This window comes from Phalacrocorax carbo, chromosome 2, assembly GCF_963921805.1.
Source record: "Phalacrocorax carbo chromosome 2, bPhaCar2.1, whole genome shotgun sequence".
Taxonomy (NCBI): domain Eukaryota; kingdom Metazoa; phylum Chordata; class Aves; order Suliformes; family Phalacrocoracidae; genus Phalacrocorax; species Phalacrocorax carbo.
Window position 1 is genome coordinate 133,581,814 of NC_087514.1, and position 22,637 is coordinate 133,604,450.

Here is a 22,637-nt window from a genome sequence, read left to right on the forward strand (position 1 = left end):
CAAAGCCGTCTCTAATTAGCCGACGAGCAAGAATCGTTAAACACGCCGTACGATTCGGGGGCTGCGGAACAGCCGAGCAGTCCCGCTCGGACCCGGGGAAGCCTAGGAACAGCGCTCGGGTATCATTGCAACTTCTGCGGTGACAGCTTGGGGACAAGGGTGCCTGACGAGCCACTTCGTTAGCGTGGGAGCAGGAGAAAAGAAAGCACTGAAAAGTTGTGGAAGATTTGATCAGACGCTCAGCTTTTCAAAGCTGCGTTTAAAAGAATCACAGTGTACGCCGCTGCTTCTATTTATCAAAGCTAAACCTAATTAGTTGTGTTTATCCATAACCCGCAGCACTCCTAACGAGTTATGCTAAATCCCAGGGTGCCTCCGAGCAGCGAGGAGCTGCGCTTGGGGCTGGGATGAGTTTCACTACGATCTGGCACCTTCACGTCTAGCTTTCTGACTAGCAGTTTTCCGAGTACGGGGGGGAGGAAGGGGGGCGGAGGGGGAAACACGACGGAAACAAACTCAATCCGCTTCGGCTGAATTCAGCTGTAAGGGCGCTTTCACCACACGACGCTCCTGCCGTTTGTGGGCACAATCTCCTTCCTCAATTCCGCGGCTGTAAATCCAGCAGCGGGAAGAAATATCTCGCAAAGATTGTTATTTCATAGCCTGATTCCTAGGGGTGTATACACCTACATTTAAATCCCTGCAGACGGTCTATTACCTGTAAATTTTAATTTGGAAAACACCATTTTCCTCTTGGGATAAAATATTCAACCGGCGAGAATGGTGCAAAGGCTTTCGACCCTTCAAGGTGGGATGCGGCAAGAAAAAAATAAATACAGTTGTTAAATAGCATAAACTTCTACTGGGATTCCGTAAAATCTTCTCGAAGAACTAACCCATATGAGAAGAAAAAGCGCCCGAAGTCTCTAGGCATGCCCAGTGCATTTAGTCACCTCCTTTTTAAAAAATGAGCTCGGAAGTTTTGGTCAGTATTCTAGGCAAAATATGCTCAACAGATGATAGCGGAGATGCAGCCAGAAAACAACTCCAGCTATTTAAACTGCCAAATGAGACATAAAGCCGCATTGTAAAAATCATCTGGAAAACAGGTTTTCCTATTGAAGTCGCTATGTGTTAATTACTGTGATCTGGAAGAGCTCTGTATCTAAACGCCTGGAAGCCGACTTTCACCCCGCATATGTAAATGAAGAAAGTGCTGAATCTAAGCCAGAGGGTTCATGTTCGGATTCATTTCCGTGCATGCCTAGACATTAATATGTGTTCATGTAGGGTTCGTACAGTACGAGGTGTTATTTCCTTATAAAGAAACACCAGGTCTCGCTTTCCATTCTCCTTACAAAATTATTCGCATTATTTATGCTACATTGAGCGATCTAATTTCTTCGTGATAGTCAGCTAATTGCTCTGGCAGGTAATTAGAAGCGGTTTACAACGCAAAGGGCTTTTGCGGTGCCCCTCGGATTATTAAGTTGCTCTGTAAATTATACCATATTTGCCGAAGAGAGGGAGGGGGAAGGGGCTGACGGTCTTTTGAGAAGTTCTTCTCCCGCGATCAGAGCTTAAACACGTCCCCGTCCCCCCGTCGTCCCCCCCCCCCAACATTTAAAAAAATGGGGGGAGGGGGCTCTTCCAGGGCTCGGAGTCGAATTATTCTCAAGCACGCGATCTGAAGCCCATTTTGTTCGTGCTCACTGGTCCAGAATAACTTGGCCATAATGGCCGGGAATGGGCCAGGTCTGCAGCAAGCTTCCTGCGCCCTGGCAGTATCCAGCAGGCATGTGGGAAAAGAATGGCTTAAATGGGGACATCTGTTCAGTGTTGCTCATCTCGCTCCTGCGGCCAGGTCGGGTTAAGAGAATAACCTGTTCGCCACCTTGCCTCCTTCCCGCTGCTCGCCTGCCTCCCCTCCCTCTCCCGTCAAGTTAATAAGGCTGCTGGGGGGGGGGAGGCGGGGGGGGCGGGAGGGGGGTGACCTAATTGCTCTGCCATATAGGCAAATAACGACAGGGAAAGGTGGCAGCTACATTGTAAGAGGAACAGTAAATACATCAATATTAGGGTCTCTCAAGTCAGATCGCAGGAGTTCTGCATTCAAGAGAAGGCTGCGGTGCGCACTGAGTGCGCGAACCAACGTGGGCAAAACCTTCCTGGCTTAGCGCTCCGAAGGTACGTCTTTCCCGGAGGACCAGGGCTCCTTCCGCTTCGCAGACGGCAGCAAGCAAAGATCTTTTTTTTTAATTATTATTATTTTTTTTTTCCCTCCCAGATCGACACTTCCGTGCAGTTGGCAGCACATATAAATAAATAAATACATACATAGATGCGTGGAAAGCTTTTCCTTTTCCTCTATGTTCTCTGCAGGCTATGAATTTGGGTGCTGTAGAATTCGTATATGCAAGTGCCTATCACACCCACACATGTTATGTACGCGCGCATGCATATGTACATATTTCTATGTTTATATATAAATAGCATGCATTTCGGGGCATGACCCAGCTTCAGGCAGCCTGTCTGATGGGAACGTCCTGTCTTGCACACCGATTTTTCAACCGTTTACTGTATCTTGTCACCCGTTTGTAAAGCTTGTACAATGACTTGAACACATGTGTGGTTAAACCATCGGACCCAGAGCAGCTCCTAGATTATTTGTAATTAAACACAATTCCCAAAGTAACATTTATCTTCCCGAAACTGCGATTGCAATTGTCAGCCGTCTGGAGGAGACGCGGGGTAATCTGGAAGCATTACCTCCTCTCCTAACGGAGCAGAATGAAAAGAAATCAATATCGCCGAGGAGAAGAATTTAGTAGCTTTTAACTGTAAGTGGTGCCTGGGAGAAACCGATATATAATAGGAAAAAACAGAAAGCAGCTTAAACAAATCTATTCTAGGAAGGACCGAAGCGACCGGCTCTGCCCCGCCCGGGTGCTCGCTCTCCCCTCCGGCGCCTCCCGGTACTTACATGACCGCCCAGGAACCGCCGATGCGTGCACAGCGATAACGTACCGGGGGGGCTGGGGGGGCGGCGGGCAGGGGCAGGGAATAAAGGGGAGAAGAAGGAGGAGATGCGGATCGGACCTGGGCGCACACCGGCAATGTAAACAGGGCGGGTGTGAAGGTGCCTCTTCCTCTCCCTCCCCAGGCACGCACACACCAGCATGTGCACGGCGTCTTCCCGGGCTAATCTAATTACAGGGACCTTGCAGAAGCGCAGCCAGCTTGCTGCTGCTTGTTTTTTTTTTCTTTTTTATTTTCCTTTTTTTTTTTTTTTTGACACAGGCCCAGGCAAATAAATAAAAGAATAAATGCCGAAAGACATCGACGCGAACCCCACCCCCCCGCCTCCGCCGGCTGCCAGCGGGCAGGTCGGCGTGTGCCCTCGCCAAAGAGGAGCCCGGGCTGCGCAGGGCATCTTCCCGCTGCCTGCGCGGGGTGGGGGTTGGGGGGGCAGCCAGGCCGCGCATCCCTGCGCCGCAGCCCGGCTGCGAAAGGCAGGGCGGGCAGCGGGACGGGGAGCACGGCAGGGTTAGCAGGTACTTGGAACAGACATCTTTGCGCTGCTGGAAGGAATAACGCCGGTAACCTACATAGCAATAGATGTGGGCACCCGCGCACAGGCACAGCCTGCTGTCGCTGGGTTGCACCGGGTGCCCGACTGCGAGCCCCGGTCGACGAAAGTACCCAGTAAGGCAGTGACAGAAGCGTCCCAGGTAAACCACAGCAATGCAGAGGTGCGAATGGATGTTAAATAACGACATTAATCACCCCCGCTTTGCTCAGTAACCGCCAGGCATCGCACGGTCCTTTCTGGCCGGTGGCTGTTTCGTTTGCGTGCTGTTCCCCTTTTCCTCTCCCTGTCCAAGTCGAGCCCTCCTGCGCCTGGAGAGCTGGTTGTCACCCCTCGGTAAAATCTTCCAGGTGACAGCTTCCAGGTGAAGGTGGCGGGTGGAGGGGACGCCTCCTGCCCCCCCCACCTCCCCGGGGGCGGCGGGCGCGGCAAACCCGGGGGGGAACACCGCGGCTCCCAGCACACGGAGCCCGGGGAGGGCGAGGGCAAGGCCCCCCGTCCAGCGGCTTTTCCCCGTGGAGATGAGGGGAGCGGAGCTGGGAGGCACTGGGCGTCAAGCAGCCAAGGCTTCCCCCTCGCTGGACTCTTGCAAGGCAGCGGAGCGGAGCCGTGCAGCCGGGGAGGCATGAGGTGGGTCAGGCTCTAACGTGGGCGCCCGTAAATTGGCGCAAGGGTGGCCTGAAAGGCGCTCCCTCGCTAATACTGACATTCAACGTACGCCGTGGTCAGCAGTCAGGTTAATCTTTCCAGCTATGCCTTTTCAAATAGCATAGACCTCTCTTTCCCCAAAGAGACCCCCCCCCCCGCCCCTCCTCCCCGACACCCCGGTAGGGCTGTCTGCAGACAGACAAGGACCCCTGGAAAGGCGGGCTGTCCATCCCTCTGTCTGCTCGCCGTCCGCAGCGCGGAGGGTCGGGGCTTTCTCCGAGGAAAATCCCCCCTACACCCCCACACCCACCCCCGGAAAGGTTAACGACAGCTATCCTTGAGGCTAAAGTTCCGAGATTGCTAATGTATATTGTAGACACAAGATGTTAGGTAGACTTGAGCAAGTTGTTCCCAGGATGTAAATTAGGTCCCAAAAGCTGTTGTCCAAATCGAAGAAACAGAGAAATTAATCTGGGAGACTATCCATCATAGCCTGTAATAAAGGGAGCGACATGGATGAGACAGATGATATGATTAAGGAGCTGTGGTCGTTTTAATTAACTTTTTGCTGTCCTGTAATGATCAAACTGGTCAACAGACCCGGTCAATAAGCATGTTAATATCAAACAAATAAAACCAGGGATGATTAAAAACCTCCTGGTTTATTAAATTTGAAATTCAAATGAAATTTATGCTGCAGATGCATACAGAATGCTAATAGATTTTAGCTTTATTGAGAGTGGATCCCACAGGTTTTCAAGAAACAGCACGAACATTTATCTATTCCCGTACATTAAACTTCAAATGGGGGGAAAAAAAAAAGTTTTAATTAATTTCGGGAAAACCTCTCCTTGCTGGCTCCCCCCCCCCCCCCCCCCCAATATTATGTTGATGTACTGCACCCTTAAGTGCAGTGGTCAATAACGCAAATGCAAACAAAATTGTAAGCTTCCTTAAATCCTTTGCCCAGCAGGCAATGTATACAAAGGGGGAAGGTTACAGATGTTTCCGTGGCGAATTCAGAAAAGATCAGCTCACCGCTCTCAAAGTTCAGAAGCTGCTGCTTTTCCAGTTTCAGGGAAATTATCAGAGTAGCAGGAGGATGCCACTGGCAGGAGTTTTGTGATTTCTATTCAGTTCTGAGGTATCTGCCTTTTTCCTCCCTCTTTGTTGAGTTCCCTTTTAAAGACTCCCACGACTATTTTTACAACGACTTTTTCGTAATTTCCACCACGGTGCTTCTAAAGGAAAAAGTGCACTGAAAATTAAGGACTTTCGGCCCCAAATCAAAAGAGCCGGGGCAAGCATCGGAACAAGCGACCACGAAAAAAGATCAAGAAAGAACACGTTTCCTCTGGGCAGACAAGTGCAGACAAAATACGGATGCGAATGGGAGAGCCAGCCGGCGAGACTCTCCTAAAAAGAGATATATCACTAACGCCTTCTCCTTCCCCGGTGGATGGCAAAGTCTCTCAGACTTCCCGGGGCTGAAAGGAATGCGTGTCGATCTCTTTACCTAACCTGGCACACCACAAAATGCGATTTTCTGTTCCTCTAAAATATAATGCTCACGATGCTTGTTTTGCTCTTACGCCTTTCTGATCTATGTCTTAATAGTTCCTCCCCTCCTCCAGTAGATAAAGGAAGTAGAGATAAAAAAGTTAATAAGCATTCATACAAGGGAGTATCTCCGGGAAATGTTCTTCCCCTCTTCGCGGGTGATAGTATTGATTAAATTAAACCCGAAATTTAAACAAGTGTGCATTAGGTCTGTAAAATGAATATCATTATAGAAGGAGACCAAAGCAATGAAGTTAATTCTTTTTTATTTGTTAAACGGAGTTCCCTCCTTCCCCCACCCCTTCCTCCTTCTGGGCTGGCCTGTCACGCCTTCTCAACAGGCTAAAATCATTCAGAGCAGCTCGCGGAGAGAAACGCGACATTTATGGTAACCGTCAGCCTTCAGAGAAAGAAAGCAGTTCATTAATTTACTTCACTCTTACTTCAAAGTATGATAATGTACGTTCCCCCCTTAATCAATAGATATGATGGACAGTCAATATCCCCACGACACGGAAACGGGTCAAAACCGAGGCCGAGAGAAGGAGAAAAACAGTTTTTGCTTCCCCACGAAGCAAAGGGCCGTGAGGCGGTTGCTGGGGAAAACCCGCGGGGGTGAGAGCACCTGGCTCCGCCAGGGTCTGGGGACAGCGGAGGGAGGGGGACAGCAGCCAGAAGTCGCCTGAAGTGGGGGTGCCCCCCCCCACCAGCCGCCGCTGCGACAAGGACCGAAAGAAACGGGAGAGAGAGGACTGAGTAGAGGGGAGCGGGGTGGGGGGACCCCGCGGAGGACTGGGGTGCTCCCGCAGTCTCCTCATCGTTGCGGTAATAACAGTAACGCTGAGCGGATGAGGACGATGATATAAAAATCCAACCAAATGTAAAACGCTCAAAAAATAACCCGTGTCAGATTACGCGCACAGGGTGGGGGGACGGTGGGTGGTGGAAAGGGGCGGCCGGGACGAAGCCGCCGGACCCGGGGCGAGGGGCTCCTGCGGACCGGGACAGGGACCGTGGCCCGCGCCTCTCGACGACGTGACTGCGTGAGGTCATCAGCGCCGTCGAGCCCCCCGCGGGGGGCTCGACGGCGCTGATGACCTCACGCAGTCACGTCGTCGAGCGAGGCGGCGGGGCCGGGGATTGGCTGGCGGCGGCTCAGCGGCACTTCAAAGCCGGCGAGGGAGCTACAATTGTGGTGGAATGGGCGGAACTGATCATTGTATTGCACACCTCTAAAAAAAACACTGCCTCTGATTTATCAATATAAAAAAGATCCTCTGAGAGGAGGGCACTTTTGTGTGATGGCAACTTCACTTCTAGGGGTGAGTCTAAGGATTTTTTCTCTTGCTGGTTTAATTAGTTTCTTTTTATTGTCGATTGGAGGGGGTTAAAATAACCCCTGTCTTGACCGGGGCTATCAGTCTCCTCTATTCAGCCTTTTTTTTTTTTTTTTTTTTTTTTACCTTAAGTACAAGTGAGTTTACGAGAAAAGAAAGAGCGAGAGGGGGAAAAGGGGGCAGAGTCACTTTTCAGCGAGCAGGAAAAGGTTTTAAGGGCATTTGTAGAAACAACCTACAGCGCCTGGGCTGTGCTGTTCCTGTGCCCCCGGAGAAGTGGCCTTTCTTCTTTACATGTGACTGCTGGAAGGAAAAAAAAAGACACCCCCCCCCCAAAAAGCGCCCCAAAACCAAACCCCAGCACTATCGTTTTTCGTGCGCAATTTCTAATTTGCAAGAGATTGTGGCTTTTTATTTCCCTTTAAAATAACACAGCCCGCCGTGTCCAGCAGGTACGTTGAACTTGTGTATACATACATATGTACATATGTTAAATTTTATATATATATATTTAATTATCGGTGGTACGTAAATAAGGCTTTTTTTTTTAAGGAAGCATTTTTTTTAAAAAAAGAGTAATTCGATAGTCCTGCTATTCTGTATTTAAGAAAACTGTTTTACTGGCCTTGAGGGAAGGGGACCGGCCAGATCCCCGGGAAAGAGAACAGGCTGAACCGTAGCTGCCGCCGTGCCGGGGGCATCTTCAAAGCTACCGTAACAGGGGCAACTTTTTCCCCCCTCTCTTTTTTTCCCCCCTTTTTTAACCCTTCCTGAGCTCCTCCGTGGGATGAGGGTTGGATGGTGGAAAAACAAAAAGCCCGGGAAGGCGCTTGGAGGCAGAGCCGCCGTGCCGGCTGCGGCGAAGGGACCCTCCTCCCGCGGGAGTCGCGGAACTTCGCGCCCGGGGCCGGGCGGCGGAGCGGAGCCAGGAGCGGGGCCGGGAGCGGGGCCGGGAGCGGGCGGCGGCGGCGGCGGGCGGCGGCGGGGCCGCTCCGTCCCTGACGCCGGCGGGGCGGCCCCTCTCCCCTCTGTGCCCGCAGGAGGAACCGCGGGTAGGCTCCACGCCGCTGGCCATGCTCGCCGCGACCTGCAACAAGATCGGCAGCCCCAGCCCCTCGCCGTCCGCCCTCTCGGACAGCGCGTCCTCCTTCGGCAAAGGCTTCCACCCCTGGAAACGCTCCTCCTCCTCCTCCTCGTCCTCGGCGGGCAGCTGCGGCGCCGTGGGCTCCGGCCTCCCGGGCTTCGGCGTGGCGGGCGCGGCGCGCAACGGCTCCTCGGCGGCGGCGGCGGCGGCGGCGGCAGCGGCGGCGGCGGCCGCCCTCGTCTCGGACTCGTTCAGCTGCGGCGGCTCGCCGGGCTCCAGCGCCTTCTCCCTCACCTCCAGCAGCGCGGCGGCCGCCAGCTCGCCCTTCGCCAACGACTACTCCGTCTTCCAGGCGCCGGGCAGCGCCGGCGGCGGCGGCGGAGGCGGCGGCGGCGGGGCGGCGGGGCAGGAGGCGGCGGCGCACCAGCCCGTCTTCATCTCCAAGGTGCACACGTCGGTGGAGGGGCTGCAGGGCATCTACCCGCGGGTGGGCATGGCGCACCCCTACGAGTCCTGGTTCAAGCCCTCGCACCCCGGGCTGGGCGCCGGCGAGGTGGGCTCGGCGGGCGCCTCCAGCTGGTGGGACGTGGGGGCCGGCTGGATCGACGTGCAGAGCCCCAACGGGGCGGCCGCGCTGCCCGGCTCGCTGCACCCGGCGGCCGGCGGGCTCCAGACCTCGCTCCACTCGCCGCTGGGCGGCTACAACTCGGATTACTCGGGCCTGGGCCACTCGGCCTTCAGCAGCGGCGCCTCCTCGCACCTCCTCAGCCCCGCCGGGCAGCACCTCATGGACGGATTTAAGCCGGTGCTGCCCGGCTCCTACCCGGACTCGGCCCCCTCGCCGCTGGCCGGCGCCGGGGGCTCCATGCTGGGGGGCGGCCCCGCCGCCCCGCTGGCCGCCTCGCCGCGCTCCTCCGCCCGCCGCTACTCGGGCCGCGCCACCTGCGACTGCCCCAACTGCCAGGAGGCCGAGCGGCTGGGGCCGGCGGGGGCCAGCCTGCGGCGCAAGGGGCTGCACAGCTGCCACATCCCCGGCTGCGGCAAGGTCTACGGCAAGACCTCGCACCTGAAGGCGCACCTGCGCTGGCACACGGGCGAGCGGCCCTTCGTCTGCAACTGGCTCTTCTGCGGCAAGCGCTTCACCCGCTCCGACGAGCTGCAGCGGCACCTGCGGACCCACACGGGCGAGAAGCGCTTCGCCTGCCCCGTCTGCAACAAGCGCTTCATGCGCAGCGACCACCTCAGCAAGCACGTCAAGACCCACAGCGGCCCCGGCGGCGCCGGCGGCCCCGGCGGCGGCGGCCCCGGCGGCGGCCCCGGCCCCGGCGGCAAGAAGGGCAGCGACACCGACAGCGAGCACAGCGCGGCCGGCAGCCCGCCCTGCCACTCCCCGGAGCTGCTGCCGCCCCCCGAGCCCGGCCACCGCAACGGCCTGGAGTGACGGGCGGAGGAGGCGCGGGGCCGCCGCGCCCCCCCCGCCCCGCCGCCCCCGGCCGCCGCCGCCCCCCCGGGCGCGCAGCCCCGCGGCGGGGGGACGCGGACACGTAAGTAGCCGGCGCGGTTCGGCAGGGACCGCGCTGAGCCCCCGCGGCCCGCCCGGAGCCCCCCACGGGGCGGGCGGTGCGGCCGGGCCGCGCAAGCCCCGCGACGGGGGCGGGGGAGCTGCTGGGTGAGGGGCGAGAGCCGCGGCCGCCCCCCCTCCCCTGCGCCTAGAGACCCCCCCCCCCCACCCTGTCGGGTTGCCTTTAGAGCGGAAAAGAAACCCCATTCCCTCTCGCTCTCCTGCTGGGAACCGGCCCGCGCCCCCTCCCGCCGCCGGCGCCGGTGCAGGAGCGGTGCCGCGGCCGGGGCTGCCCGCACGGGGGGCTCCGACGGCAGCGCCCGCCGGCCGCGCTCCTTGGCCCCGCACAGCGCCCGGCTGAGACTCGGAACTGCCCTCCTCTCGTTAACTGCTCAAAGCCCCTCCGCTCCCCGCGACCGGAGCGGCAGGGTGCTTCCCCGTCCCCCCACACCCACCCCCCCTTCCTTTTTTTTTAATTTTAACAAATCGTTTACCTCCCCGAGTCCAAATTTCCTTACGTTTGCCAGCGCATTTGTATAATTCCTACAATTTGAGTAGGAATCGCGAAATACGCTGAAAAGAATTAGGATGAAAGTCGTATATTTTTTAACTCCAAACAAATGAAGAAGCACCGTGGGTTTCAAGCGAAGCTGTAGTTCCAATGCCAAAAAGGGAGGCGGGGGGGGGGGGATAGGAAAAGAAAATATTTGTAAAATACGTCTGAACCTATAGGTTTGTACAACTGGGGAATCGTTCTAGATTAGCTAACAATTAAATATAACTCCACCAATGTATCGGTGTGAGGTGCAGTTGTCCAGGAGACGATTTTGTATAGTATTTTTCTTGTAAATTACTTCCAGTAAATATTTGAAAATATATTGAAGTACACTTGAGCTTTTTTTTTTTTTTAATTTTTATTTCTTTTCCTGTCACGAGAAAGCGTTACTGTTGCAGTCCTGGTTCACTGCATTCTTTTTCTGGACTCATTCCTTGAAGTGTGCGTCAAATCTCACTTCAGGATATAGGTTTTGCTTGAATATTAATTTAGGTAGGCATACAACTGTAATTAAGCAAACAATATTTGATAAATGTTGAATGACATTTAATTTAATGGAGCATGTACTTATTTGCATTTGCTGGCAGTTCAGGTATAGTTACAGTGAGAGTTCTCCTATATTTCATAAAGTGGGTTTGCCACGACCCATGTATTAAATAAACTGTCCAAGTGAAACTGAACTAACGTTGGCCTATGTGTATTTCCTGAAAATAATATTGATAAATGTTAATAAACACTCCTGACACTACGTTAGAGGTTTGCAAAGCTGCAAACTAATTGTCTCATTGTAATGTTGAAATAATTTGGATATTTCACATTGAAATGGAAAGCCCTTCGCTGGAACATTTTAGATTTGCATTTTAAATGCATGAAATGTAATTGATTTTTATCTGTAATATTTTAAATGGTATTAATAAAACTCCAGATAAAACATTCTACCTTAGGTCAGCCAATTGTTTTTCTTCTTTTCAATTCCATCGTTACAGGCAGTGATTGACTTTGAACCAATATGACATGAGTCTGTTCTCTAGAGTTTCTGAGAGAAGTGAAAATACAACGAATTCAGTCCCGTTGTAAATTGCAGCCCCTAACGAGAGCAGCTTGGAGGCGTTAAAATGAATAAGTGGGCATCCTGCTTCGTGAAGGCACTAGGAGAGGAAACTAAAGGAAAGGCATTAGCAACTTTTTTTAAATTTTTTTTAAAAAAATATTTTTATCAAACTGGCGATGCGGTGCCTCTCGGAAACGGCGTGGGTACGCGGGACGGCTTTGCGTACACCTCCCTCTCGGACTGTACGCCTCGCACCGCCCCGCATCCATTGCGAGGGCGATTTAATACTGAAATGCTGAGGGTCATTATTGCTTTAAAAGACAAAATAAAAAGTACACCGCCGCTTTTATTTTCAGGCGAGGTGGTTGTGGCTGGGAGCGAGGCTAATTGCCCTAGAGAGCGCTGGCTGCTGCGGGACTCGGGGTGGGGGGTGGGGGGTGGGAAACTTCGCGGTTGTGCGTGAAAACTCCCCTCTTGCCCAGGGGCGTTTTCCTGCAGGAGCCGGAACGGGGGCGATTTCAAGGGCTGCGGGGTGCTGCCAACCAGCCGCTCCCGTGCTGCCGCCCTTGCCGTGTCGTTTAAATCCTGTCCGCAGAAAAGACCACACTGGTGTTTTCTTGAACAGGAAAACACCATTGCGAGAGTTTCCTAAAAACTAGTGTCTTTTGCCTGAGATGGAAAAGGAGTTACGGCATTTGCTTAGGGTTTTGGCAAAAAACCCCAACCTACTAACGCTTTCCCTTAACACTTTTTTTTGTTTGGGGGGGGACACACGTGGGGGAAGTGTTGTTCTTGTTTGGAAATCTGGCCTCTTGGATTACATCGGGAGGCGATGCTCACTCTCCGGGTGCTGAAAAATCAGGGCTAGAGCATGGAATCTGCATAGCAGAAAGATCTTTTGTGCGCACTTGTAAAGCACATTATTAGCGATAACCTAAACAGCAGGTGTTACAATGTGGAGCAAAAGAGTGAAGAAGTGTCAACCCCAGATGCGTGGAAGATTTTCGTTCTCTGCATGGTGTAGGGATTAGAAGGGGCTTTTAATGTCCACTGGAAACAGGAGTTGTTCTGGTTGAGTTTCTCTGAGCTGCTGCATTTGCTTCATTACAGATGCAACCATCAGAGGCCTGCAAAGTTTCCTACGAAACAAAGCAACAGTTTGCTCTGCTTTTTTTTTCTTTCTTTTTTTTTTTTTTCTTGATGCCCTGTCAATGGAGTGGTGCAGCAGCACCAGCTTTCCCCAGTGGGAGCGAGAGGCAGTGTTTATGTTACCTGGAGGTTTCCGTCCTGATGGAACAGGTTGAGCACCAAGTGAAAAGGGAAGGGAAACAGAGCAGTGGGTAACTCCTAGTACTGCTTCTCTGATAACCCCCTGAAAAGAAAGCGCTACCAAAAATGCCACTAGCCAGGAGCTTGCTGGCTTGTTTAGGGTACTGGTTGCTTCATCTCAGGGCAGCCTGGCAGTGGGATAGAGCTGGTGATGAAACTCATCCTTTCCCCGGGAAGGAGTGCGTGTTTCTGCTGCTTGAGAGCTGTTGGTTTGGATCTGGGCTGTGTGAGAACACACGTATTTTTTTCTTTCTTTTTTTTTTTTTCCAGCAAAACCCTGCACTTGAAGGCTGAATAGCTCCTTTTTGTAGTTGATTTACTTTTACTAAACCCTTCCAGATAAGGGCATTGAGTTGTTTGATAGGAGCCGGGAACTTGTCCCTGCGTTGTGCAGATCAAGGTAGAGTTAAACTAGTTTGCTGACCCCCAGGTCAAACCGGTGTCCATCAACTTACCTTCCAACTGCCTTCAGATGATTGTGGCCATTCCCGTTTGCTCTCTGACCTTTTAAGTCTCTCCCCTTCAAGCTTATAGCAATGTCTATCGAATTTCGTGTCCTGCTTTTCCCATTATTCCAGCTTTTCATTGTCATTTTCCAGTTTAAATTTTCAACAGAGCAGTGGTGGGAGATGTGCACAGCTGAAGCGATTTAAAACACCGCTTCATTTTTCCCTGCCATGGTGCCTTTCCTGCTACCCTCGGCCTGTGCCTGCTGAGACTAAACAGCGATGAAAGGGTGTTGGCTTCTCCTCTGCTTCCAGTCTAGGAATGTGAAAGTAGAAAGCAAGAAGTGAAATCTCAAATGCTTTAATTGTGGATGTGATGGCTAATCCAGCCATCAACACGTTCACAGCTGTAAAGGTGGTGGAATAAGGATACATGATGCAGTCCAACAAATCTTTCAGTACGAATGGTTGTAAGTATGCACTTGCCAAAACCTGCCACACTTCGGTTACATTCCGTGAAGCGACCTCTTGTTTAGCTTTGGGAGGAAAGAACTGGGAGAAGGTGTGAACAAATTAGCTGTATGGCTGCTCAGCGTTTCACCAGTTTTATGATAAAAGGACAAAATGCTTTTCCTGTATCAGAATAACTTTGTGCTTTGTGTTTCTTAGTGTAAAACAGGGTCTGCTTTCTTAGCTCACTGCCTTACACTTTGCTTTATTACCCTGAAGATATTAAAAAAAAATCCTCAACGTTTCCATGGAGGAAAGCACATTCTGCAATATCTGCTTTAAAACGTAGAACACCAATTTTTTGACTACTCTGTGTGTGGCATCTTTTCAAGCTAGCTGGCCATCTTGTGCTAAGGCATATGGGAAAATTTTTACACCTCAGGAGAGTGTGCATTGAGAAAAACTGCACAATTTAGGACAATTACTGCGTTTCCAGTTCTATGGTTTTCTAACTGCCGCTTGGAGTTACTCACTTTTTTAAAAAAGGGATTGGGGGAATAGGGGATAAAGGCAAGCGATATTGCACAGAAGCTTTAGTGGGACACTCTAAATACAGAGTAACTTCATTTTACACTTCTGGATTTTGAAACAAACCGGGACCCCACATTACAACTTGAGCGGTGAAGAATTTTGCAAGAAGGGTATTTATATTGCCTGTAAGGCTGGGTGAGAGGCTGGATGATGGACCCATCTCCTGGGGAGCAACTTCGGTCTTGGCAGTTGGAGATTTCTGTTTTCCAGGCTGAGTGATATTGCTCTGCAAAGTGCAAAAAGCAGTCACAGAGCACCACAACTTTTGTCGGTGGCCCCAGGGCTGCGGTGCTGCGGGGCAGCCCCTGGTCGCGGCCGGGGCCGCGGGGCTTCCCTTTGGGTCAGGGATGGAGAAGGGAGGTTTGTGTGCTTGTAAGACTGCAGCTCGTCAAATAGTGACACAGAAACTTTGTCTTTGGTTAGGGAAAGAGTGATGGATGGGCAGGAGGCTCCTTTTGAACAGCTTTTGCTCTTGTGGAGATGTAACGCCGTGCAAGTTTCCTTTGGGGGCAAGGGGGAAATAATTATAATCTTTTGCCGGCAACGCACTGTACTTCATGCCTGGCCATACCTCTTGGGACAGGAGTATGTGTATGTGTGTGCTTATATACGCGGTGCAACCTCCAGCTGCCCCCGCGTTACAAGCGCGCCTTCCACTGGCAATAAAGCCGGCCACTCGCCCATCCCGGTTGCTGCTGGGCGGCAGGCTTTGCACCTCGCCTGGAATTTCTCCCCATCGCTGCAGGGCTGCTTCTTTCGGGAGAGGGGAGCTGCCTCCCCATCCCTCCCCTTCCCTTCTTCTGTCTCGGCTCCTCACCTGGAATTTCTCCCCATCGCTGCAGCGCTGCTTCTTTCGGGAGGAGGGAGCTGCCTCACCATCCCCCCCCCCCCCCTTCTTTTTTTTTCTGCCCCGGCACGGACACGGACACGGACACGGACACGGACACACAGACACAGACGCACGCAGGGGTGCGGGGGCGGCGTGGCCGGTCCTGCCGCGGACTCGCAGCGCCACCCGGCGTGTGCGCCCCGTCGGCGGCCGCTCCCATCTCCTGCCCCGGGGCTGCCCCGCGATTCGGGGTGGGGGGGGTGGGGGGACACCGAGCTGCTCCCACCCAGGGGCAGAGGAGGGGAACCCTCGCTGTCTGCGCGCAGCTCCGCGGATGACCCGTGTGATGCCGGCGGGGACGGGCGGGAGGAATCTGCGCCTCCCACCCGTCCCCGCCGGCATCACACGGATCCTCGCACCGGGCGCCGATGTGCGGGTGTGTGGATTTTGCAGGAATATTTCCTGGGATGCTGGAGTGGGGACTACCGCTGAGCTGTCGACCCCATCCCCCAAAACCAGCACCCCGCCATCTGCGAGACTAAGTGAGGCTTCGCAGACACCAGCGGCAAGTGTCCTTCAAACTCTTTTTTTTTTTTTAAACTCCAAATCACAGCCAGTTCCAGTTCGCCCCCCCCCCCCCCCCCCCCCCGGAAAAAGAGCTGTCCTCTCCTCCCCTCCTTGCCCTGCTCCCCCGCCCCTCAATACAACACTCCGCGATGCTTTTTGGGTAGGTGGGATTATTTATTTACGGAGATAATAGTCTGCGGGCAGAGGCGCAGCTCCCCGCCTTTACGCGAGAGCAAATCTCCGTGGATTCGCCTGGAAATAAATGAGAGGGGGAAGGTACCTGCCGCCCCCCGCCCCGACTCTGCCGAGCACCCAGCAAAACGGGGCAGGACGATGTCCTCGTCGCAGACGAAGAGACGCTGGAAATGCAAAAGCAGCCATTAGGGCAGGATTTGGGTTCTGGTTTAGGTGTTACATCCCCGAGTTCTTTGAAAGCTACGGGGGGAGAGGTGACAGGGTGACGAGGGCTTTTGACTCTGTTGCTAAACTCATTCGTGTCGTTTAATGCTAGGTCGGGGGCGGCTTTTGTGCGAGTTATGTTGGGGAGAACTCAGCCCAGGAGGGACGCTTCAAAGTACTTTCCTACATTTTGTAAACTTGGCTTCTTAGTGTAGTTCGGGTGTTCGCTACCCCGACCCGTGCGTGCGAAAGGCAGAAGTGTATTCCTGCCGATTAAAGTTGCTCCACACTTAATTAACGCTCCTCCCGAGCTAGCAGTCTTCTTAGAAAGTTTTTTTAAAAAATTATTTTTTTTTTAAATCAAAGACTACAGCAACCGGTTTGGCAGGGCTAAGCGGGGAGCCGGGCAGGGACGGGGCGGCGGTGGCGGCGGCTGCCGGGGCTCGGCGCTGTTGCCGGGGGCGGGGGGAGACTGCGGCGGGATGGGCACACCGAGCAAAGGTGTCCTCTCACAGGCAAAGTGGCCAGCAAAGGAAGTACCTTCAGCCTGCAAATGAGGTGTCGAAGTACTAACGCCGCCTGCTTTCCTGCCTCCGGCTGCAAGGAACAGACGATCAGATTTGGAACTACTCAGAGGAAGAAGTTTTAATGCTCGGGACTGCAGGGGCTTTCCCCTCTTCGCTGCTGCCCCTTCTTACACAGCCCTCTCATGTTTTTAACCCCTCTGTCGCCTCCTGTCCTCCACTCTTCAGAGATTTTTTTTTTTAAGTGTTCGTACCTGAAGATCAGACATGAATGCCTGGCAATAGGTATGAGGATTTTCTTCTCCATTAAAGTAATCGATCTGTTGTGAAGATGTTGCTTATCCCTGCAAACCTTGCCTATTGAAAAACAAACCAAAAAAATAAAAAAAAAACCCTCCAACCCAAACACCAATCCCAAAAGCCCCCAAACCCCAAAACCTCCCCAAACCCCTCCAGCAAACAATTGCATTCTCAGTCGCCAGATGAGCCCTGTGCTCCTCGCCTCCAGCAGGGGAAAGCAGGCAAGCCACAACTATTTGCCTGTAGCCATTGCTGTTCTTTTCCAGATAAATATAAATTACTTATACGGTGAAGTTGCTGAACAGCAAAGGGTGCTAGGCTGAGTGAGAAATTTAGCTGGGCTATGGAAACAGGCTGTCTCAGGGACAAAATCCCTAACTGGTAAGAAATTGGTACCTGGAATGTCAGTAAGAGGCTGTATCGCTGTCTGCTGTGAGTGTTTGCTTTGCTTTGGATAGTCGAACCATTGCCACGCTAAGAATGGGGTTTAATTTGCTTATCCATATACATATGAAAGGACAAAGCCGAATGGGGAAAACACTTGCCAACTACAGTTTTCAATTGCTTACTGTGCTGAATGCAGCAGCACGCTGCTAACTCTGTACAGCCATCTTCTGTGTTAGGACAAACACATATCTCATCTTTTTGAGTGATTCAGAGAAGGACTTCTTCCCTCCAGAGCACTGGTATTACTCACACATACAGTAATGCATCCCTTGCTTAGCAGCCAGGCAGTTTACCGGTCTCATGCACCAAGCCTGAGATTTCCAGCAGTCTTCTATTTTAATGCCCACTTTGACAAGGGGTCACATCTACTTTCAGTTAAACTCAACAGGCTGTGGGAACAGCTGCAGACTAAATTTACCTCCCATTTTGCCAAGCACAGAATTTTTAGAAGAATGAATGATTGAAAACACATGCAAACAGCATATCTTTATTAGAAAAAAGTTTTGCAAGCTCTGTGAATTCTGAAAGACTTGGATCCTGAAAAATTTACTCTTAATGAGGACATCCTTAAAAAAGTAGGTGCAATATATTTGCTTGTAGTTCTGCCTGATCCTTTGCCTCTTCTCCCTTCATGACACAGAAAATCAAAAATTCAGTCTGACCTGTTTTCATTCATAAATGAAAAAATGCACTTGGTGTCAAAACCATGATGTGGATCTTGCTTCTGTCCTGCATAGCTACTGTGTACCCAAACATGAATTCAGTTACGAAACATATGGTATGTAAGGGTTTATAATGTTTTATAGAAGTTAAATCATACCCTGGCTAGCATTTATATTCATGTCAGGCCCTGCTAATTTTCACTTGCTGTGGCAGACGTTAGTTTTTTTCTGTATTAGTCAGACAAGAAAGATGATGGACTTCTAATTGTTAGCCAAGGTGCTAAGTTTCTGCATCTCTTCCCTCTAGCCTCTTGGCAGGTAAATATTCCAAGGTACATTTTATTCAACATCATGGCATATCAGAGAGTGGGTGTAAAAAATATATTACATATGTGTCCAAATTGAAATATAGATTAGCAGAACAAAAGATCTTCCTCCTTTTGCTTCAGTGTTTTTTGTTCTTAAATTACAGTAGGCAGTGATATTCCCTGTTGCCAGTAATACTACATAACATTATTGCAGTCAATAGGAGAAACTGTGTTGCCTCCTAGAGATAATACATGTTACGCAGGATAGACTGCCTACTTTCAAATAAACTTTAATAAAAGATGAAAGCCAAGAAAAGAACATGGTTAGCAAGGCTTTTTTTTTTTTTTTTCTTATGGTCCTATTTTTCTCCTTTGTTGTGATTTTGCGGTTTGGTAGCATAAAGACAAGTTTGTTTCATAATGTAATTGTCGTTTTGCTACTAAAATGCTCATGAGAGAATTAACAGGAGTTTAAAAAAAGCCCCGAAACTCAAGAAAATATTCACATTGGCACTTCTCTTCACATAAATAGTGGGAAAGGAGTGAGAAAGAGACCCAAGAGCTAAATATGAAAGAAAATAATTTTCAGCCGTTTGTAAAATGCTTGGTGAATTACATTTACTGATTTGGGGCTAAACACACATTTTACCTGCTGCAATATGTTTAAAATGTGTGGATTTCACCATTTGGTAGCAGGGAAAAAGGCACTGGTGAAGTCAGACTTAATTCAAGAAAGTTATGTTAAAAATGCTTTCATATAATTTATTGTGTTTCTACAGGTACAGAAGGGATCAGAAGGAAATAGATGCATTTACTAGATACATTTTTGGCACATAATTTAGCCACACCTCCCCTATTAGTAGCAGTCATCATGATCTTGCTAAACCTGGTATCATTCCCTTACATTTTTGTCAGCTGCCAGCTGTAGCCCAACTACAGTAACTTCTCTGATAAAATCTGTGTTCAGCCTTTGTTGGACAAATTTTCATTCTCATTGAAACACTGATTTTACTGGGACTTTGCCTGGGTGAAGACTGAGCTGAAAAATCAGTAAGACCTCAGGCTGTGTGTTCGTGGTAAGGTGTTCATGGTAAGGAGGGCAGGTGGGAGAAGCAAGGATCTTGATTATGGGCAGATCTCAAGGCTGATTTTGCTATGGTGCTTCCCCTTCTCTCATGGGTTTCTCTAGTTTGGCATTTCACTCTTCTGAGGCATAACCTGCAGTTTCTAGAGGGTATAATACCAGCAGAGAAAGTGGGCAAGGTTTTTCCCTTCCCACTGCTGCCAAAAAAATGCAAGATAAGACCCATTAAAGAGAACAGGAATAGGAAATAGAACACAGGCACTTGCCTGCTGCCAAACTGGCAAGCACTTATATGTATCTTGCTTTACAGGTCCCTGCCTGCCTAGGTATGCATCGCCATACATGCCTCAGGCTCTGTATGGCTGACCACTTTTGTTTCTTATCCTGCCAGGTTCCTTAGGAGCTTGATCCTGTTGATGTGTTTTGAGGATCCCTACATAATGTACAGGAAACTGCTTTTAATGAATTATGAGAGGAAGGACACAACAGTGTATCTCCATTTCCTGCGAGACTGCTGCTTGCCTGGGACCCTGTAGGGTCCTATTTCCAAATAGTCAGAGCAGAGGTGCTGAATCAGAGCAGAGAGCAGAATTTCAGTCACATTGCCCCCAGGTGCTATCTAACTGCTAAATGCACACAGGCAAAACTAAGCATTTGCTCCGGAGATCAAATGATCCTTGGTTTCTCCTGGATTCACACCAATCAACAAAGAGATCTGTATCTTTACAGAGATGTGAACTCTGATGAAAGCTCCTTCTGCAACGGGAACATTTACAAAACCTGCTGTGCTGTATAGGTACACTAATGTGTAACATGATGTGAGATTGGCCTTCTCTTTAATTAAGGTAAAGTAATAATCTCCACTACCTAGCTGCCTATCTCCTATAATTTTTGGAAAGTTAATTGCCCTTCATACCAGCCAACAGATACAAGAGTTCCTGTGAGGAGAGGTACAGAGGCAGACTGGTGGTTTGATCACATAAGTTTTGTTTCCATAAGAAATCACTTCAAAATAAAGACAAATTTAACTGCACATGTGCAACACTTGCAACCAGAATCTCATGAACTCAGAACAATCTTTACATTTTTTGTTTAGTACAACCATGTGTTCCTCGTATGACTAGAGACTGCCTGGTTTCTTGGGCTTGCATTTACATTTGACCAAATATCATCGACCACAACTCACCTTCCTGTTACGTAAAGCTGTTCTGTGTAACTGAGGTAATAGGACGGATTATTCTAATAAGTGAAATTGTAGCATGCTTACCCCAGACCCATAAACTCGTTTGTTAACGAAAGATTGTTCAACACAGAGCCTCGTACAAAAATGCTTGCAAACTGAAGTGACTGAACTGCACGTTACTTATTTTAAAAGGTATTGCTTTACAACCTAGTTTCTACACGTGGAATCACTCTGGAATACTTTTTGTTTGATAAAGTTAAGGCAGAGATTTTCCTTGAGCAGACAGAACCTTAGATTTCGCTTTTAACTGATGGGAAGGCATCTCATGTACTGCAAATCCTGCCACCAGGACCAGCTGCATTCCTCCCTATGGGAAGCTGGGAGAGTAAGACCACTATCATGATGATATTCTGTATCACGGGACTATAGCAATGTGGAAAGCAGCATATTTAGGATGGATTTAGGGAAGATATTCCTTCCCACTGAGGAGTAGTTCCGATCCTCCTTTCAAGAGTTATGGAGCCAAAATGCATCAGCTGTAATGTCTAAGTACACATTTAAGTGACCCACCACCCTTCACCCCCCGCCGCCCCCCCGCCCCCCCCCCAATATTTTTAGCAACAATATACACACTGATTAGGTCTATTACTAGCACAGGAAGAGTGTGTGAAGACTTCAGTCAACATTGAAGGTCTTGTGCTGAGTGCCCAGGTCAATACTTGTCCTGTCTACTGAAAGATAAAGAGTATATTTTTATAGGATGATAGGCTAGACTACCCCTCTCTGGCAAAGATCAGGTGGAAGTAACACAGCAAGTGTCTACCTGACAACTTGCAAAAAACCAAACACTTTTCATATAGGCATATTCACAGTTAGTTCCTTAAAGCATCTGAAACATGTCAAAACAAGTGATCAGAACAAGAGGGTGGGGGGCCTGGGCGAGCAGCAGTATCTACTTGCAGGGTAAGTGACTGTCCCAGCTGAAGGTTCCCAAATGTTACATGGTTTGGGCTCTTTTCCAGATTTCAAAATATAAATCAGACATCTCCGGCTAGACCACCAATTCACTAAACTGTCTTATACAAGAAAAAGTATTCAGCATTATGCAAACAGGGATCCATACACTTCTAACAGTCTCAGTTTGCACCCTGGAGAGAAAGAATGATTCCCCGAGCAACGTGACAGATGAAAAGAAGACCTGACATGTAAGGCAATCAAGGTAACTGAAATTCAGAAAAAGATAAATCTTGTTGTTAAAGAAAATGCAGCAAGATTAAATATTATAAGTTGAGCTGTAAGAAATGCAAAGGTGAAACATTATAAGCTTATCTTTAAGAAATACGATCTTTCTATTCAGAGATGGCACTCTAGGCTGTCTCTCAATAGTCTTCCTTTTCCTCTCTTCATCCTCCCTCCATTTCCCTCTTAAAAGAACAGTCTTGTTTGCATTTGTGTGTAGTGTCACCTAAAGCTTTTATGGGACAGCCTCCTGCCCAGCATTACTGCTGGGCTGCCCTACTCTCAGCAGTGACTGCCCTTTTGCTTATCCTTTGGCGTGAATGAGTTCACACAAAAAAGAAAGCAACTGGTCTTCGTTGTTAAACTCAGAGAGCAGCACACACATAAGGGGCACTGCAGAGAGTTAGGTGCAGAATTAGATTTTGGAATGCTGCAAGAAAGAAGAGGGGCAGCTGACTGGGAAGAATCTGTAAAGATGGTCCAAGCAGTAGAAAATAAATCATAATAAGAAATTCTGGTCATGGCTACCTCCAGTGTGTAAGGGCAGGGAACTTTTATTTGAATGTTGTGGACATCTAGTGGTATTGAAATGATCATATTTTAAAAAAACCCCGTCATGTCAAGATACACAGATTGTGTGTCTTAGCTTGCTATTTAGTGGTAGCATGTACTTACGCTAAAAGAGTACTCAAATTAGGTTGAAGAAAGATGCAGAGAAAGTAAGAAGAATTTAGTGAAGATCCACAGGAATGACTGAACAACTGATTGCTGGATAAAAAAGACTGTAAGAACACTTATTTCTAGCTTGTGTGGTTATACCTGAAGTGTTCGTATGGATAACAGAAATTTAAAAGGGATTGGTTCTTGCAATCCTTGAGTTTCATTCTTTTGCA

The 22,637-nt window shown here is 50.0% G+C and overlaps 2 protein-coding genes across 2 annotated transcripts in view; one reads left to right on the plus strand and one right to left on the minus strand.

Annotated features, from left to right (window-relative positions):
• Window positions 1–22,637, minus strand: part of ABCB5 (ATP binding cassette subfamily B member 5) — a 128,324-nt gene that overhangs the window by 22,006 nt on the left and 83,681 nt on the right. The gene's annotated exons all lie outside the window — the stretch shown is intronic.
• SP8 (Sp8 transcription factor) lies at window positions 7,022–9,659 on the plus strand. The gene is made up of 2 exons (XM_064441755.1): window positions 7,022–7,119; window positions 8,175–9,659. Exons 1-2 carry the CDS (start codon window positions 7,099–7,101, stop codon window positions 9,657–9,659), a joined length of 1,506 nt encoding a protein of 501 aa, XP_064297825.1. The 5' UTR covers window positions 7,022–7,098.

Coding starts and splice junctions, on each gene's coding strand:
- SP8 (XM_064441755.1), top strand. CDS start 7,099: ATGGCAACTTCACTTCTAGGG. Junction 7,120..8,174: donor TGGCAACTTCACTTCTAGGG/GTGAGTCTAAGG, acceptor CTGTGCCCGCAG/GAGGAACCGCGGGTAGGCTC.